At 47.7% G+C, this 18,917-nt stretch overlaps 1 protein-coding gene across 1 annotated transcript in view; it reads right to left on the bottom strand.

Moving 5' to 3' along the window:
• Positions 1-6,064: 6,064 nt before the first annotated feature.
• Positions 6,065-18,917, bottom strand: part of LOC130477384 (nuclear receptor subfamily 1 group D member 2-like) — a 40,177-nt gene continuing 27,324 nt past the window's right edge. The window contains exons 2-9 of the mRNA XM_056849323.1: positions 17,169-17,414; positions 14,703-15,007; positions 14,380-14,468; positions 13,922-14,066; positions 11,013-11,530; positions 8,894-9,079; positions 7,950-8,160; positions 6,065-6,811 (exon numbers count right to left, since the gene is read on the bottom strand). Of these exons, the coding sequence (XP_056705301.1) occupies positions 6,615-6,811; positions 7,950-8,160; positions 8,894-9,079; positions 11,013-11,530; positions 13,922-14,066; positions 14,380-14,468; positions 14,703-15,007; positions 17,169-17,414 (1,897 nt within the window). The 3' untranslated portion in view covers positions 6,065-6,614. The remainder of the gene's footprint in view (positions 6,812-7,949; positions 8,161-8,893; positions 9,080-11,012; positions 11,531-13,921; positions 14,067-14,379; positions 14,469-14,702; positions 15,008-17,168; positions 17,415-18,917) is intronic.

Raw genomic sequence — 18,917 nt, forward strand, 5'->3', positions numbered from 1 at the left:
GGTGAACTGGATTGGTTTCCCAATGAAGCCAGCTGGGTGACCATGGGCTAGTCATAGTTCTCTTCAAACTTTCTCAGCCTCACCTACCTCACAAGGTGTCTGTTGTGGGGAGAGGAAGGGAAGGAGATTGTAAACCGGTTTGATTCTCCTTAAAAGATAAAGTCGGCATATAAAAACCAAGTCGTCTTCTTCTTCTTTGGCAAATGGACTCTATGGCATTGAAGTCCCTCCCCTCTCCGAACCCTGCTCTCATCAGGCTCCACCCCCAAAATCGACAGGTATTTCCCAACCTGGAGCTGGCAACCCTACGCATAGGGTGCATTTATTTTTTAGCAACCCATCATAAATCTCCATTTCCTACATTTGCAGGACTATGACAAAAATACTTGGTGACAGACTCATAGAACTCAATGACCATGGATGGAGAAGTAGCCAGTGCAAGTTTTCTTTAAAGTTACCTGGGCAGGCCTGGTAGTGATTGGGGAAAGAGAGGGATTATTGTGGTTTACACTGACCTCTAGGGGTGAGGCATGGCCATTGCAGCCAGAAAAGGGAATGATACGGAGGACCCCTTTACCATTGTGGATTCCTGTCTTGCGAGTTCACTTATTTACATGTGACACAGTCTCCTCCAGCCTGCATTTACTCCTACCATGCCATTACATTGTAAATGTTGCATTGTTACATTTCGTGGAAATTTTGGTTGTTTTGCTAATGGGAGGCAGCAAAGTTCTGCTTCCCAATACTGGCAGATTTAGCCATTTATAGTGATGCCAGGTACGGATCTGCCGAGATTGGAAAGGATCTATTGTAACGTGTGTAGGATGTAAAAATTATGTGCATTATCTTGCAAACATATTGAGTGGGTAGTGGGTAGCCAAAACCTGGCCTAACTCATGTCAAGAGCCTTTACTCCAGCTAAAAGGCAAAAGGCCTGACACAGAGTCAGGGATATGTTGAGCAGTGATTTTTTTAAAAGCGTTAAAAAGCAACCAGTTTTCAAATTCCCCCTCCCTTCCTGTTTTTGTTTTACTTGATTTGTATCCCACCCAGGAGTTCAGTGTAACATACATGTTCCACTCCCCTATTTTATCTTCACAACATATATAGAAGAAGATTAGATTGGGGTTGCCAACCTCCAGGTACTAGCTGAAGATCTCCTGCTATTACAAGTGATCTCCAGCCGATAGAGTTCAGTTCACCTGGAGAAAATGGCCGCTTTGGCAATTGGACTCTATGGCGTTGAAGTCCCTCCTCTCTTCAAACCCCGCTTGTAAAGGGAAATGTATTCTCTAGATGAGGCTTTCTATCTTTTATCAACTGTAAGAAGAATGTTTACAGACTAAACTTGAATAAATGTAAGTTCTACTTTTTGCAATTTACTTCTTAGGAAGATTGATTTTATTGCACTCAATATAAATAGGTGCAAGATTCAATGTATTACCCACAGCGGGTGCTATTCTAAAAAGCCCTGTTCTAAAAAGCCCTACTCTGAGCATCTATGTGGATATGGAACTCATTCTTTTGAAACCAGGGAACATGTCTTATTTTATTGCAGAAGATATAAAGCGTTCAAGAACACATCTGATCAATCCATTTACTCCTGATATAGACATGCCTGTAAGCTAATAAGCTACCATTTCTGCAGGGTGGTTGTGATCCACAGTTGCAGTAGGGAAATTTATTTTGGGTTTCTTTGAATTTAATAGACACAAGGATAATTTAAAGAACATAAAAGGGAATCTCTTCTCATGTCCTAGCTTCGGCATTTCTGTTCAGGTAGCCCTTTCTTTTTGGCTAGTACAGGTCCTCATTTTTATATATCCTATATACATAAAAACCACCTAAGCAATTATTTGAAGCACGCCCTCTCAAACAGCCTCTACAGGAATATCTGTTTTTGTGGATGCAAATTTCAGTTGGTGGTGATGTATAATCCCGTGGATAGACCGTCGGGACACGTTTCAAGGGCTCTTTGCATCAGTGAAGATTTGTCACTGGATTCTTGCTGTTTCCATTAAGCAATGGGTCACACCTTGTACATGTAGGACTTCAGAGAGATGATTTTTATAGCACAGGCAATATCGCCTTAAGACATCCAGACCGCTGGCTCATCTAGCCCACAGCTGTCTACTAGACCCAATCCCAAGAGTTTTTGTCTTGCTTGGCTACCCGAGATGCTGTGGATCTTGAGAGCTCTATACACACTGGAACCTGTTCTGTACAGATGAACCAAAGCAGGCAGCTTCTCTCCCCTCCCTGGGCATGGGTGGAGTTTCCACATTTGTAGTGAGTCTCCCTAACCCTCCCCCAAAGAGCTAGGGTTGCCATCTCTGGGCTGGGAAATACCTGGAGATTCTGGGGATGGAGCTGGGGGGAGGGGGGTTTTGGGGGGAGACCTCAGCAGGATATAATGACATAGAATCCACCTTCCAAAGTGGGCATTTCCTACAGGGGAACTGATCTCTGTAGTCTGGAGATCAGTTCCAATAGCGGTGCTGGCTGGAGGTTGGCAACCCTACCGCCATCAATGCCACCAACTCTTTAATAACCCATATGTTAATTCTTATAACCTAGCTGTTCATTGGAAGCATAGAAGAGAAATATTACTCCTCCCCAAACGCAACGTTTTAAACTTTTATTTAAAATATTTGCAATGTATTGCTACTCTACCGCCTGCCCACTGGACTTAGGCCTTAAACCTATGAAGCATGGAGTGTTGTTTTTTTCTCCCCCACCAAATAGTATTTTCTCTCCTGGTTATAATTAGTAATTAATAATTAAGTAGCCTTGTATTAACCACATGTATCAACTATATATTTTTAGGAAATCATATATTTGTTATAAGGATAAATCTTTTTATTGATTTTTTCTTAAAACGCTGATATAACACAACTGTAAAAGAATTGTAGATGTATAACTGTTCCCATGTTAATTGATTAGTGAATATCTCCAGATGTAACGGCATAATTATTATGAGAACTGTATGTGTAATGGATACAAAACTAGCATGCTCACTTAATAACCATTTATATAACCTGATTTTGTATAGTTATCTTTTGGTTCTAGAATAACTGAAGCCTGATAGATTGTAGTCCCACTTCACTTACAAAGTAATGTCTTGTCTAAGAAATGGAGCTTTAAGTTTTTGTTATGTTGTGTATTTTTGTGTGTGTTTTGTATTGTGTTGAAATATAAAATAAAAAAATTTATAAAAACAAAAAAACAAAAAGTATTTTCTCTGCTGAAGTGTTAAAACATCTTCCCCCCCATCCCCAAACCAAGCATAGAATCATAGAGTTGGAAGGGACCACCACGGTCATCTAGTCCAACCCCCGCACAAGGCAGGAAATTCACAACTACCTCCCCCCCCAGTGATCCCCTACTCCATGCCCAGAAGATGGCCAAGATGCCCTCCCTCTCATGAACTGCCTAAAGTCATAGAATCAGCATTGCTGACAGATGGCCATCTAGCCTCTGCTTAAAAACCTCCAGGGAAGGAGAGCTTACCACCTCCCGAGGAAGCCTGTTCCCCTGAGGAACCGCTCTGTTGTGTCCGTTTCCGTTCCCCCCCCCCCAACATAAGTAAGAAAATGCTTCTCAAGTTTCCCTTCTGTTTGCACCACAGCCCATACATTCCACACATCTTCGACAGCAACTAAGACAGAGGCCCATTTCACTGTTAAGCAAGGTTTTTTTATTTATTGTAATGTATTTATTGCACTTCAATATTAGACAAAAAATAAATTCTCTCTCTCTTTCTCGTCGGCATCTTTTGCCTCCCAAACAGCAGCAAATAAAATCCTCTCTATTTTCCTTTTTTGCAGCAAATATACTCCACTTTAGGGAGGGAACTCTCTCTCTTTTCAATATATATCTATATATAACATACCTTTTCCCCTTTAGATTTCTAAGAAAAGTGCAATGTTTGGTTTTTTTATTTCAAAGCGAACAGCAGCGGCAGTAGCAGCGTCCTTCCCACCCTGCCAAGAACTAACATCCCTACATCATGCACACAGGAGGGTGACCATGCATGCCATGACATCTCCTGTACATGGTTATGTGAACACCTGATATGTATCAATGCAGAGAACCAGGCAGGGCTGGCCACACCCAAACTTGGGATCCCACTGGGGAGAAGAGTCCATGTTCCCTCTTAGGTCCCCTCCCTTACAAGTTCAAAAGGAAAAAGAAAAGGTTTTGGGTCCTTCTTCCAAATCCACACAGACCGATGTCCAAAAGTAGGAAAGGGTATTACCAGGATGCTTTATAGTCAGGGCTGTATGTAGTCCCTGAGCCCGTAACTGTTTAGGGTTGCCAGCCCTTCAATAGCGATTGGCAAGAGCAGGTGAAATCGGTAGCACTCAACACAGCAATGCCGCTTATAGGTAGAGACCCAGAAGTGACAATTCCACGTCACACAACTCTCTAGAAATTTCCCTGATATCTATGGTCTTAGGGGGATTCCTAGAGCATCGCTTCACACGTCAACATCACTGCCAAGTCTGGAAGTGATGTTGTCGCGTTGAGTGACGACAATTCCTCCCTCCTATTTCCCCCCTGCCACTCCAGTGAGCACAACAATTTGCCTGCCAATAGTGGGCAATTGGAATCCCTAGCCACGTTCCAAATGTGGGGTTGGATTCCATGACTGCCTTCTACTAAGTTTTCCTTCAAGGGTAAAAGACTTCCTCCAATGGGGAATAACTTTTCCTGGTGAATAAAGGCTTCTTCTGGACTTCTGTTTCCGGCGCCGACGCCAAGACAGCGCGAGGCTCACGCTCCGGGCAAAAAAAGCGAAGCGGGGGGGGGGGGAATTCGCCCCCCCTGACATCGACGCGGCTCCCCTTGAAGGAGAGGGGAAGCTAAAAGGCTTGCCGGCTCGCGTCCCGACCTAGATGCGCCCGTTGGCATGTCAAATTGGACGCCTCCCTTTCGCTGTACAAAAGTTTGGGACAGAGCCACATTCGAAGACACCGGTCTGCCGCCATTGTTTGTAATTTGGGACTCGGAAACCCAGAGGCAGAACTTCCATAGATCAGTGGGTAGATTTTTACGGCTCTCCAAGTCTTCCGGCCACCCCTAATTCCACAGCTGGTGGAAGTGGAATAAATTGTGCAAATTAATTACATCTTTGCCTATTTGCATAACTTATCCAGGTCACAGATTTTGGCATTTCTTGGCACAGAATCTGTTTTTTTTTTTTTTTTAAGTACACAGTAGACAATCACAAATATGGAGAACGGGGGAAGCCGGAACCAGGGCTTCCAGGTCCGATTCTTTCCCCTTCTGGGGTGTGCTGTTGATTCAGAAAGAGTTATCAACCAGAATTCTCAACTCTAGAAAAGAGATGGGCTCCAGTAGAATAAAGGCAGTCTGGAGACAGCAAAGGATCGCGGGATACTGTGCCTATCCACAACATCTGTATCCCACCTTTCTGTCTCCGAGGAGCCTATCCTGTAAAGGGAGCGAAATCTAGTGGTTAATGCACAGGAAATCTGGGAGGAAGTACAGATTTAAATTTTCAGGGGAGTGGGGGTGAAGCACCATTACCCAGAAGGGACCAGTGAGGTTGAACAGAAAGGTAGTTCGGAGTGTTTGCTTTCTTAACCCTTTCTTCCCAAAAGCTTTGCTAACCTTTCCTTGTCATTCAAATCCTTACTTGGCAGGGAAGGATTCCTGGCATATCGAATCCATCATCTTCAACCTCCCATAGAACTATCCAACTGTGCTTGCCTTTCCGTATGAACTGCCTTTCAGAGAAACCAGCCCCAAACCTCATTAGGCATTACCACAGCCATCTCGAGTGCAATTCTGTCTACATACTGGTGGAAGCTCCGTTTGTGGTTTTGAGATGTTTACAAAATATACATTATATAGATACCAACATCAGACAAGACAAAAAAATTTTTAAAAGACTGGCCCCGCTTGCTCGGTTGGGAGTGGCTGCAATTGGCTAAGTTTGGTAGTTCTACTTTAGGTCTGAAGGTAAGTTACCCAGTAAAATCTGCAGTATCTACTGAACGTCTTTAAGATAGTGCAGAATCTAGCCCCCATGTACATGCTACACCTTCTCCAGGGAACAGAGTCAAAAGAAGTCTAAAACTTGGGGCTATGGTAGCATGCAGATTAAGGAAAGGAACCGAGGGATTTCCTGTCCCCGAGAGCTACCGATAATCACTATTATGCACAATACTCTCATTGTCTTTATATACAGAATAAAACCTCAAGACAATATCATATGGGGGGAAATGATGTATATATAACACACATTTAGAAACAACACGGTACGACGCGTGTCCGATTCGTTTGCTTGATCTCCTCTAGCAAAGAAATGATCTTCAATCCACACATGGGCCCCGGAGAGCGCTGTCCAGGCAGCACGCTCTTCCTCCTGTGTCCGATCTCCTCACCGGGGAGGGATCTACTGCAGCAGATCCCAGCTGTGATGGACAAAGGGCTCCCCGCCGTTGCCGGATCCCTTCTGCTCCTCTTCGGTCGTTATCTCCTTTCAAAGAGCAAAATTTAGTCCAATCTGTTGGATTCGGTGGATACTCCGTTCCTTGTCCCCGCCATTTCCTAGGGTTTAAGAGGCTGTCTTGGTCTAGTGGGGCTTATGGGTTGATCCGGAAGGCAAGGAGTTTCTCCGAATGCTGGTTGTTGAGGGTCCTCAGGTCAGGGAGACGGAGAAGCAGCTTGGGGAAGAGTGTGGAGTCGTCTGGGTGCTTTTTGGTTACTAGAGTTCTCAAGGCTCGTATTAAAGTCTCCTGGAGGATTTCGACTGCGTCCACATCAGAGATGCCCGAGCGATCTACATACAGGCAGACCAAAGATGTTAAATTGACAGAAACAGGAAAGATGTGGACAAGAAAGGAGCTTTTAATAGTTTTAATACCTTTAATTGTTGATGTTTTATGGCCTAGTTTTATTTTTGTATTGATTTGTTGTTACCTGCCCTGAGCCCGGCCTTGGCCAGGGATTGAGGGCAGGATACAAGTCCAAATAAATAAATAAATGAAGCTTTTTGAGAGGGTTTTCCCTAGAAAAATATTTTTTGGGAAAACTGAAATAGTGACACTATTTACTTGACTGCTAGTACCAAAGACCTGATCTTGGGGTTTTAAAAAAATGTTTACTTATGAATTACATCTCATCAGAAATGTTCAAGGCAGATTACAAAAGAAATTTCTCCTAAAATATCCAGCCTGAGAAGAAGAGTTGGTTTTTATATGCCGACTTTCTCTACCACTTAAGGAAGAATCAAACCGGCTTACAATCACCTTCCCTTCGCCACAACAGACACCCTGTGAGGTAGGTGGGGCTGAAAGAGTGTGACTAGCCTGAGGTCACCCAGCTGGCTTTATGTGCAGGAGTGGGAAACAAATCCAGTTCACCAGATTAGCCTCCGCCGCTCATGTGGAAGAGTGGGGAATCAAACCGGGTTCTCCAGATCAGAGTCCACCGCTCCAAACCACCACTCTTAACCACTACAAAACGCTGGCTCTCAAAATAAAAACAGGAAAACAGCAGCTGTCAGAACAACTGGGCCAAATCCTCAATAATTACTTCAAATGTTCCACTTCTAAACTACAAAGCCGCTTCCACGCTCAGCAAAATCTACTCCCGCTGGCTAATGAGGGTTCCCAGATTCGATTGCTAACAGGCTCCAAAGCTACTGATCAGGCTAAACTCATGAACTCATGAAGCTGCCTTCTACTGAATCAGACCCTTGGTCCATCAAAGTCAGTATTGTCTACTCAGACTGGCAGCGGCTCTCCAGGGTCTCAGGAAGAGGTCTTTCACATCACCTACTTGCCAAGCCCCTTCAACTGGAGATACCGGGGATTGAACCTGGGGCCTTCTGCATGCCAAGCAGATGCTCTACCACTGAGCCACAGCATCAATCCAACCCGCAAGCCCTGGCCTGGTTGTGCTTCCGTGACGCCTACCTGCTGAGACGAGGACCACGGCCATGAAGAGAGCCATTTCCTGGGCCTCCAAGCCCAGCGAGCCGAGCTTCTCACTGAACTCAAACATGGCGTCCAGCAGGGATCCCATCCCCATGGTGCGTAGGCTGCAGAGAGAGTATGTCTCCCCACTCAGGAAGGTCACCACTTTCTCCTTGGGGTTGAACAGGGAGGAGAAGCGCACCATGAGCACCTGGGAAGGGAGAAGAGAGAGAAGGGGTGAGATACTGCCAGTGTAAACAAACAGTGACACCGCTTTAACAAATCATCAGCAAATCATAGAATCATAGAGTTGGAAGAAGTGCCTTCCATAGCTAAGGAAATGTCATAGAATCATAGAGTTGGAAGGGACCACCAGGGTCATCTAGTCCAACCCCCTGCACAATGCAGGAAATTCACAACTACCTCCCGCACACAGCCCCAGGGACCCCTACTCCATGCCCAGAAGATGGCCAAGATGCCCTCCCTCTCATGATCTGCCTAAGGTCACAGAATCAGCATTGCTGATAGATGGCCATCTTAGCCTCTGCTTAAACCAACTTACATAAGAACACAAGAAAAGCCCTGCTGGATCAGACCAAGGGCCTTCAAGTCCAGCAGTCTGTTCACACAGTGGCTAACCAGGGGCCTCTAGGAAGGCCACAAACAAGACGAATGCAGCATTACCCTGCCTGTGTTCCACAGCACCTAATATAATAGGCAATATAATACAATATAATAGTCTTCTGCTATCCTTTTTGGGAACCCCAGCCCCTGTATATCCCCAAAGCTTGTTCTTGGGGAAAACTTAATCTTTGACCTCAGGAAAAAATATATGCACGTCAGCTTGAGTTTCATAAGTTATGCCCCTCCTCGCAGAAGCGGCGTTATTCAGCATGAACTTCGCCTTGTCAGCAGAACATGCGGGGTGAGGACGACCAACTGACCTGGAAGGTGCCGGCTTTGAGCAGCATGACTTGGTCTTGCTGGCAGAGCGACTGGAAGCCCGGGATGCTCTTGGCAAACTCCACCACCTCCTTGACGGCAGGCGTGAAGCACTGTGAAAACTCCTCCCACACCTGCTGGCTGCTTTTCCCGTTGCTGCAGTAGGGGATGGCGTTCAGAGGGCATGCCTGCATGAGAGAAGGAGGCGGACAGGAAGGTTTAGTGCCGCGGGAGTAAAGGCTAAATCTAGGCAACATCAGAACTCTTCTAGCAGGGCTCGTTGGTTTGCTTGCTTGTTTATCAAAAAGTAATTTTCCCCCACCTTGTACCCCAATGCCCGTTACAGAATCCAAATTAAACCTCTGTCATATTTACAACTGCGACATCTGTCGGTATCTAAATACGGACCTGCTGCACCAAGTGTTTCAGAATCCCCCTTAGTCTTGGAAACTCTCCTTGAATCGAGGCAAAAAATGAAACCTCCAAGATTTGCTTACAAATATTTGATGTCAATTAATAAATGTGAGATGCAGAGTCTCAGAAATGAATGGAATAAGGAACTAAACAGCCCTGTTTTGCCAGATTGGTGTAGTGGTTAAGAGCGGTGGTTTGGAGCAGAGGTCTCTGATCTGGAGAACGGGGTTGGATTCCCCACTCCTCCACACAGAGCCAGCTGGGTGACCTTGGGCTAGTCATACTCTCTCAGCCTCACCTACCTCACAGGGTGTCTGTTGTGGGGAGGGGAAGGGAAGGTGATTGTTTGATTCTCCCTTAAGTGGTAGAGAAAGTCAGCATATAAAAACCAACTCTTCTTCTTCAAAGCAATGGGGTATGGCTCTACATTTTTTACCTCTTGTTTCTATGGACCTTAAGATGCAACTTATTCAGCCCAAAATTATGTTTAGGGTATACTGGACAACAAAACGCCTTTTTAGTAAAAGACTAAGTACAGTGTGTAATTGCTGGCACTGTAACTTGCAAGATGCGTCTCTTAAACATATGCTTTGGGCCTGTCTGATTATTCAGTTTTTGGGGAAGAAGTAATTCCTCATAGAGAGCCAGTGTGGTGTAGAGGTTAAGAGTGGTGGACCCTAATCTGGAGAACCAGGTTCGATTCCCCACTCCTCCACATGAAGCCTGCTGGGTGACCTTGGGCCAGTCGCAGTTCTCTCAGAACTCTCTCAGCCCATGCGGAGGCTCTCAGAGAGACTCCCAGTTTTTCAAACACACACTAAATACTGCTTGTCACGGCTGCTGTACCTCCAAGCGACAGCAGAGGGAACTCAAAAGCTTTGCAAACGCTTCTTAGGGGAGTTCTCCTGCAGCAGAATTGGACCCAGTCTTCTGATCCATGGGAGTTCATGAACGGCAGCTCAGTAGGGGGCTCTAATTTTTAAAACCAGACACGCTGCGGGCTCAAGCTAGAAATCACGTCATGTCCCCTTCCAGCCTCCTTATCCTTCATCACCCGCATCAACAGAGATTCCTTAGGAATTCATAAACAGGGCAAGATGGAGAGAGAGAGAGAGAGAGTGTGTGATTTCCCCATTTGGGCCCAAGAGAGGTCAAGCATGCTCTTTCTGAGCATGGAGGTTCAATCCATAACCCTGGCTTATAGCCATGAATACCTCTCTAAATCCTTGGGGGAGACAGCCTAACTGTAAATGACTATCTCAATGTCCAGTAATGACAAATTCCTCCCCATAGGCCATTTATGCAGGGTCAATTTTGATGCTCGTTCAAAGCTCTTGTTTAAAAATGCGACCTTTAAAATGTGTATTCACGGCCCCAATGCAAAAGGAGAAATTCCACCCCACCCCCCCACTCTCCTGCCCCTTCGTTCCTTCCATTAGCAATCACCACTTGCATAGCTAACGCTTGGCTGTGGTTTTGCATGCTTCCTTGAGGGGATTCGAGGCAGGGGCGGAGCAAACACAAAAGGTTGCGTTAAAGGGGCTCTTAAGAAATGCAAAGCAGGTATGTACCAGCTTCACAGTCACTTCCTAAAGACGGTTCAGCGTGAAAAACAAAAAAATATGCGGAGCACTTCCGTCTGGAACACGCTGCTAATTACCAAGCATAAACAGCCATAGTGACAAATTCCCCCCACCAGGTACTTACGATGCCTCTGCTGGCTGTCCCCCGCCAAGGGCAGCCCCTCTGGGCATTTGTCTCAGGATAGCCATACTCAAAGGCTGGATAACGCCCAGCATTGTGCAGATAGCCAGACTGTTGGGCCTGGAAGATGTCATTGCCAAAGCCACGGGGGCTATTGTCCACGTAACTGGGTGATTCCTGAGGTCCGTAGCTGGACAAGCGCAAGGTAGCCGACTCGTACTGCCCGTAGCCGTGGGAACTGTTCAGTTGCTGGTCGTTGTAGTTGGTCAAGGGGCAGGCCTCGGCCCCCGGAGTCCCTCCGCGCTTGCCCAGGCGGTCTTGCCCACTCACAAAGATATCGTGGTAAGCCCTCGAGATGGCATTTATCGCTTCCTCTTCCTGGATGTTCGGGCTGGGCGGGGCGTCCGCCTCGGGACTCAGGCCGACGTCCATGGGGGCCTCGTTCAAGCTGTTCATGTAGCTCTGCATCTCGTCAAGCAGACGTTGCTTCTCCCGCTTAGGAATGCGCCCAAAGCGCACAGCTGCAGAAGGAAACGAAACGGCGGGGGAAATGTGAGTGCCATGGGGAAGGACTCTAGGGAACAACCGGTGAGGAGACGTAACAGCAAGCATGCTTTTCCCACACACCCAAGGACTACAACGGGAGAAACGGCACTGTCCGAAATTCTCCCTTTCACTATTGCATTTGATCTGGCAGCCCTACGAAAACCTGCTGGGGAGTGAGAAGAGCTGATTGAGCCTTCAGCATCATTTGTGATGACCGAAAGAACACGCCTTGGACTGGTGGTGGTCAGATAGGTAGAAGAAGAGTTGGTTTTTATATGCCGACTTTCTCTACCACGTCAGGAAGAATCAAACCGGCTTACAATCACCTTCCCTTCCCCCTCCCCACAACAGACCCCCTGTGAGGTAGGTGGGGCTGAGAGAGTGTGACTAGCCCAAGGTCACCCACCTGGCTTCGTGTGTAGGAGTGGGGAAACAAATCCAAATCACCAGAGTAGCCTCCGTTGCTCATGTGGAGGAGTGGGGAATCGAACCCGGTTCTCCAGATCAGACTCCACTGCTCCAAACCACTGCTCTAAACCACTACACCACGCTGCCTCATAAGGCAGACACCCCGCAATGTGCTGTGCTGCCGAATCTGCATCTCGGGGCTGATGTCGGTTGCTTGTTTTGATACAATTCCGCCCGAAGAAGGGAGGGGGCTGGCTGCAAAATCCAAGGAGCCCCTGGAAAAGCCAAAATTAGCAACCTGCTTCTCAAGCTTCTGGGTAAATCCATCATGTACTCCGGAGAGAAGCCGTGGCCATTAATCAAAGGCTACCGCCTGCTCTCTGGGTGCCAGCGGCTCCCCTCCCCTCCTTCTCCGTTGCTCTGGAAATCCTGGCTCAGAAGCATAAATCAGCCCAAGGTTCCCATTTATCAGCTGAGCATTTGCTGACATTCTGCCCTGTGAGAGAGGGAAGCAGCAACTAGCTGACTCTTTCTGCCTTAAAGGGGCAGTTCAGGCTGCACTGATGATAGCGCACAGCTAGCCCCTTCTCTCCCTCCCGGCCCCCGCACCCGTTTCCCAGTTATATAAGGGAGAGGCAACTACGATTGTCATTTTCCCCTCCAGAGAGCATTCTTTACAGCAGATGTGAGTAAAGCAATTCCGCGACCCCGTGAAACAAAGCAAAAATTCAAGCGAGCGTTGCTCCGCTAACTCCAATGCATTGGGAAAGAGCCACTGGGGCCCCCTGCGTGAATTCGGAGCACTGGGTTGTCAATCCAAGGCGTGTTTCCAGGCAAGGCACAAAAATGTGTCCCCTGCCACGCAGGCAGCAGGAGCAAATGGCATGGGAAAGCATCGACAGGCCCCATTCCTGGACTGCTTGCTCTCCACTGTCTCCGACCCTCCCTGTTGCATCTGCGCATTTTGCAGGGGAACCCCTCAGACTGCTAACCCCCCCCCCCCGCTTAAAAACCTGTAAAGGGCTTCCCCCCCCCTTTTCTTTTTCCCAGCCGTCCTGTAATGTTGTAGTGCTATAGCACGCCTGTAATGTTGTAGTATGTCTGTATTGCTATAGCACGCCTGTAGTGCTATAGCCCAGCTTGATAGAGAAATTGTAAAAGCCCTTTAAAGGGCTGAAAATGAAGGGAGGTGGAACTTAGCTCTGCTTCCCCTCCCCTGGGTAGCTTTGAGGAGCATCCATCTGGACGCTCCACCCGCAGCCACCCCTAATTTTTTTTGGGCGATCCCTGGTAGGGTTTTCAAGGCAAGAGACGCTCAGAGGTGGTTTGCCATTGCCTGCCTCTATGTAATGACCCTAGTATTCCTTGGAGGTCTCCCATCCAAATGTTTGCCCTTTTATTTCAGAGGACAGAAGGTTTATATTTTCTCTGGAGTAAAGGGGAAAACAAGGATAGTCAGACAAGATACATCCATATGGGGCACAATGTCATCTAGACGTTTCCCTTTACAGTGGAGGCTTCCTGCTACCCATGTGCGGGGAAAATCCTCCTGTTATTATAGCATTTATTAGGGCTGCCTCGCCATCTCCTGTTTCTGTTGCCCCAGAAGATCGGACCAGAACCAAAGGGTTGAAATTAAATCAAAAGAGTTTCTGTCTAGACATTAGAAAGAATTTTCTAACAGAGTGGTTCCTCAGAACAGGCTTCCTCAGGAGGTGGTGAGCTCTCCTTCCCTGGAGGTTTTTCAGCAGAGGCTAGATGGCCATCTGTCAGCAATGCTGATTCTATGACCTTAGGCAGATCCTGAGAGGAGGGCATCTTGGCCATCTTCTGGGCCTGGAGTAGGGGTCACTGGGTGTGTGTGAATTTCTTGCACTGTGCAGGGGGTTGGACTAGATGACCCTGGTGGTCCCTTCCAACTCTATGATTCCCGTCTCTGGCCCTGCCCAGATACTCACCATCTCTTGACATGCCCACTGCCAGGCATTTCTTGAAACGGCAGTGCTGGCAGCGGTTGCGATTCATCCGCATGATCATGCAGTTTTCATTCTTTACGCACATCTTGTAATTTATGTTCTGCTGTATGCTCCGGCGGAAGAACCCCTGATGAACAAAAGCGGAGAGGGATTGATTCAGCGGATGGTAGCCCAGGAAACTGCAATAGTATATTTAATTTATGTCTTTAGAGTATTTAGTACGAATCCAACCCAAAAATTCTGACAATGTCAACTTTGTGGACTTTTTTAAAGGATCCTTTATAATCCCCATTGTTGGGAGTTTTATGTAGGGGGGGGGGAAGATGAAGGAGAATGTTTGTTTCACCAAGTACACAGGAAACGCCTTTGAAATACCTGTTGATCTGCCCCGTCAACCCTTCTCCTTCCCACCACCATCCCTCTCGGGCCCTCATGCTCACCTTGCATCCTTCACAGGCGTGGACACCATAATGGAAGCCGGAGGCAATGTCACCGCAAACCTTGCAGAGTAGCACCATCCCTCCAGTCTCTGTTGAGGGGAGAGAGGAACTGTGAGTAATTCTCCACTCTGGACCTGTGCAGATACCTGCTGGGTCAATCCTAGTCTTAGTCACCACCGTTCTTAACCACTACACCACGCTGGCTCCCGTGGCAACCGATGTGAGAACATGAACGTCTATCCTTGGCTCTACCGGAGGCATACTTTGGCTTCTGTTCCCCCCACCCCCAAAATAAAGAAGGCGATAGATTGCAAGTCACTTACTGGCAAAGGTGCCGGTAGCTCCGTTCTGTTTTGCAGCGGGCACTCGGCTCTGTGTTGGTGGCGACGGGCCTTTGTTGGAATAGCGAACTGCCTCGGGGAACTGGAAGGCTACCTTGGGTGAGGAGGGGGAGCTGGCTGTCTGTGGCTTGATGGCCCCGATCTCAGTAAGGGTCAGCTCTTCCAAGGAGGAGGGCAGAGAGTGTTGGGGCGAAGGCACCAGATATCCACTGGGTGGGCTGCCCGGGGTGGGACTGGAGCCTGCAGTTGAGCCCACATACAGGATTACGCCACCTGGGGAAGGAGGAATGAATGAATGAATGAATGAATGGTTTTATGTACAATAAGCCATAGGCCATTACAAACATATCAAGGATACCACAGATACATAATAAAATAAAATAATTAGGTTAATAAAATTCTGGATTAATAATAAATATACATAATAAAACTATGCTAAATCGGTGCATACAAAAACAACAACAACAAAAATAATAGCTAAAAATTGTGGTGGTGTTCCAATTGGCCAATGGGACCTGTGTGTGTGTAAAGTGCCATCAAGTCGCAGCCAACTTATGGCGACCCCTTTTTGGGGTTTTCATGGCAAGAGACTAACAGAGGTGGTTTGCCAGTGCCTTCCTCTGCACAGCAACCCTGGTATTCCTTGGTGGTCTCCCATCCAAATACTAACCAGGGCCGACCCTGCTTAGCTTCTGAGATCTGACGAGATCAGGCTAGCCTGGGCCATCCAGGTCAGGGCCAAATGACCATTAAAATCAGCTTGAAGGATCTGCTCCCTTAGCAGCCATATAGGCCCGGGGAAGGAGGACAATCAGCATAGGAACTGTGAATTCCACTAGAAAAGTTTATTCAAATAAGAGCTTTAAAAACGAGTAAGGACAATAGGTCATCTTGCGGATACGTTTATTGACACAATTCTGGGTCACGCATCAAATTGCAACGGTCCTTGAAATGTGAAATATTTGCTTCCAAGTTGCTGAGTGCATGGCGATTCTTGGCAGCAGAATATGGATGGTCCCATACACCTACTGGTTGCCATCGCCCGATAGTGAGTAGGCCAGAGCGAGGGAGAAACCAGGCCGGCTCATGCCACACGGCCGCAACCATGCTACATGTTCAACGAAAGCATCTATCAGCCTGCCCCAGCCAACGTGGCCCCACGGCACAGGTTGCAAGAGGTTTTCGTAGAGTACCTTTTGCTCACACAGACAGAGCCTACTTCTACCCCCTCGAGATGCCCCCCTCTTCAAACTCCCAAGCAGAGACCTCCTCCAGTAAGTAAACAGATCCTTCCAACATCTTGGAGCTAACAAACAAAAAATGGATGGAGAGGGGCTGTGGCTCAGTGGCAGAGCATCTGCTTGGTATGCATAAGGTCCCAGGTTCAATCCCTGGCATCTCCAGTTAAAGGGACTAGGCAAGTAGGTGATGTGAAAGACCTCTGCCTGAGACCCTGGAGAGCCGCTGCCAGTCAGAGTAGACGGTGCTTACTTTGATGGACCAGGGGTCTGATTCAATATAAGGCAGCTTCATGTGCCACACGGAGCACTGTTGAAAGGGAGAAGGGAAAAGGGGGAAAATAATAAAATTTTAAACATAAAAATAAAATAAGTCTCTGGTTGGAGTTGAAGATGGCTCCTAAGTCCTGAAAAATTAAGCAGAAGTCCAGGAATGCCTTAAGAACATAAGAAAAGCCCTGCTGGATCAGACCAAGGCCCATCAAGTCCAGCAGTCTGTTCACACAGTGGCCAACCAGGTGCCTCCAGGAAGCCCACAAACAAGACAACTGCAGCACCACCATCCTGCCTGTGTCCCACAGCACTCAAGATAATAGGCCTGCTCCTCTGATCCTGGAGAGAATAGGTATGCAGCATGACTAGTATCCATTTTAACTAATAGCCATGAATACCCCTTTCCTCCATGAATATGTCCACTCTCCTCTTAAAGCCTTCCAAGTTGGCAGCCATCACATCCTGGGGCAGGGAGTTCCACAGGGAGTTCCACAATAAAAGGGGTGCCTTGAAGACTAACAAAATCTATTTCCCACCATGAGCTTTTGTGTGTCCCGAAACCTCACGCTGGAATAGACTTTGCTAGTCTTTAAGGCACCCCTTTTATTCTGCAGCAACGGACAAACACGGCTACCTCTCTGGAATTATCGCGCCGGGTCCTGTAAGCTTGAATGCTAGGAATTTAGTCGAATCCCAGCCCAGTCCAACTTTCCCTTGAAAAACACCAAGGAAGGCGATTCCGCACTCTCCCCAAACAGCATCTGCGTGTCGCTTCCTGTCTTCTTGCGAAGTGGCACCCGCCTCCCGTTGCAAGAAGTGGTGAAAACACCCATGGGTTTTTCCGTGCCTCGCAGACCAGCCTTCCTTGGTAGAGACGGCAAACAGCTGCTCCCCCTTTTCCCGAAAGCCTCGTAAACATTTGTCTCAACGGTTTGACCTGCCAAAAACTTTGGCGCACAGAGGAGCAAACGGGGGCAAATGGCCTGCCTCCAACGGGGCCACCGTCACCACAGATCTCCGGCGACCCTTCTCAAAGCTTCCTTTCAGCGAGGCCTGGATCCGCAGCGTCGGCTGGGGGCAGCTGCTGAAGGTGCGAAACCGCTGACCGACATCGCACGCGGTGGGGCTCCAGGACAGAGCTGGGGAAATAAACAGCAGGGAGCACGGCCCCGAGAGACACGTGCTGCGGGGGAAAGTAGGGCAAACGGATGGGGCGCCTACGCTGGCCCCGAACCCAAGCGGCCATCTGAAATCCATCCCAGGAGACGGAGCGCAAAGAAAAGGCAGAGCCAAGACCCCGCAAGATGATCCCGCGTATGCCAAACCAGAAACCCCTTTGGCTCAGGATGGGGCTACGCAGGCTAGTGCTGAGCAGGCATCCTTTAAGAGGGCTTGATTCTTTACTCCTGAATGGAGAGGCAGCGCGGTGTAGTGGTCAGAGTGTCTAGGATCTGGGAGGCCCAGGTTCGAATCCTTGCTCTGCCATGAAAGCTCACTGGGTGGCCTTGGGCCAGTTATACTCTCTCAGCCTAACCCATGCCACTGGTTTGTCATGAGGATAATATGGAGGACAGGAGTATGATGTAAGCCACTTTGCAAGGTATAAAGGAAGCAAATAAATAATGCTCTTTAAACACCTAAGTTGTAGGAGCAGAACTCCCTAATGACTAACCGAGTCAATATCCTCCATGGGTTGTCAAATTTTTTAGAATGGGACTCGATTCTAAGATTACTTTTTCAGACGCAGTCACAAAGTCATTTTGTGCTCGTTTTTCTCCTTCCCAGTGCAAGAACTGCACATCTATGAGCAATGAACAGCACGAACACAGAGATCGTGGTCATTTGACACATGATGCAGAAGCAACCCCAAATTTGCCACCAAGCATTCTTTTTCCAATTCAGCTTGTTCCACTTCCTCCTGGCCCTGCAACTCACCTGTTGACAGAGTTGCAACCCACTTTTGGCATTTGACACGTACATATATTACCCTGGTGGCTACATGCATATTGATGAGAACACCGGAGGGGCTGTGGCTCAGTGGTAGAGCATCTGCTTGGCATGCAGAAGGTCCCAGGTTCGATCCCCGGCATCTCCAGTTAAAGGGACTAGGCAAGTAGGGGATGTGAAAGTCCTCTGCCTGTCCATGGAGAGCCGCTGGGTAGACAGTACCGACTTTGATGGACCAAGGGTCTGATTCAGTATACGGAAACTTCATGTGTTCATAGGCGATGGCAGTTCGAGCGAGAAGATTTGTTTAGGACTATCTTATACGAATGAGAAAACCTGTTCATATATGGCTCACATTATGGAATCCAGGCTGTTTGATCTCCTCTTCTTATTCCATATTTATACAGACATATACCCATTTCAGCCTGGGAATTATCAGGACTTGGAAGATGCATGCTGGGGGGAAGCCCCAACTTAGCGGCCTCCCATGATCCTAGCCTTAGGCCCCTCCCACCATTTTTGATCCCCGTCAGTTCCCTCTTGCTACCTTCATTCCTTGTTTCCCACCCCCAAAATCAGGGTTGTTTTCAGTTGTGCAAAGAGAATCACACCGACGCTAGCAGGACGCGCAAGCCCCGTCCTTTCCCTGGGTGCCTGTCTGAACTGAGCTCGCGCACCACACACATGTCCGCGTGTGACCTATATTCGGAACAAGAGATGTACTTTCCAAGCGAACATC

This window comes from Euleptes europaea, chromosome 1, assembly GCF_029931775.1.
Source record: "Euleptes europaea isolate rEulEur1 chromosome 1, rEulEur1.hap1, whole genome shotgun sequence".
Classification (NCBI taxonomy): domain Eukaryota; kingdom Metazoa; phylum Chordata; class Lepidosauria; order Squamata; family Sphaerodactylidae; genus Euleptes; species Euleptes europaea.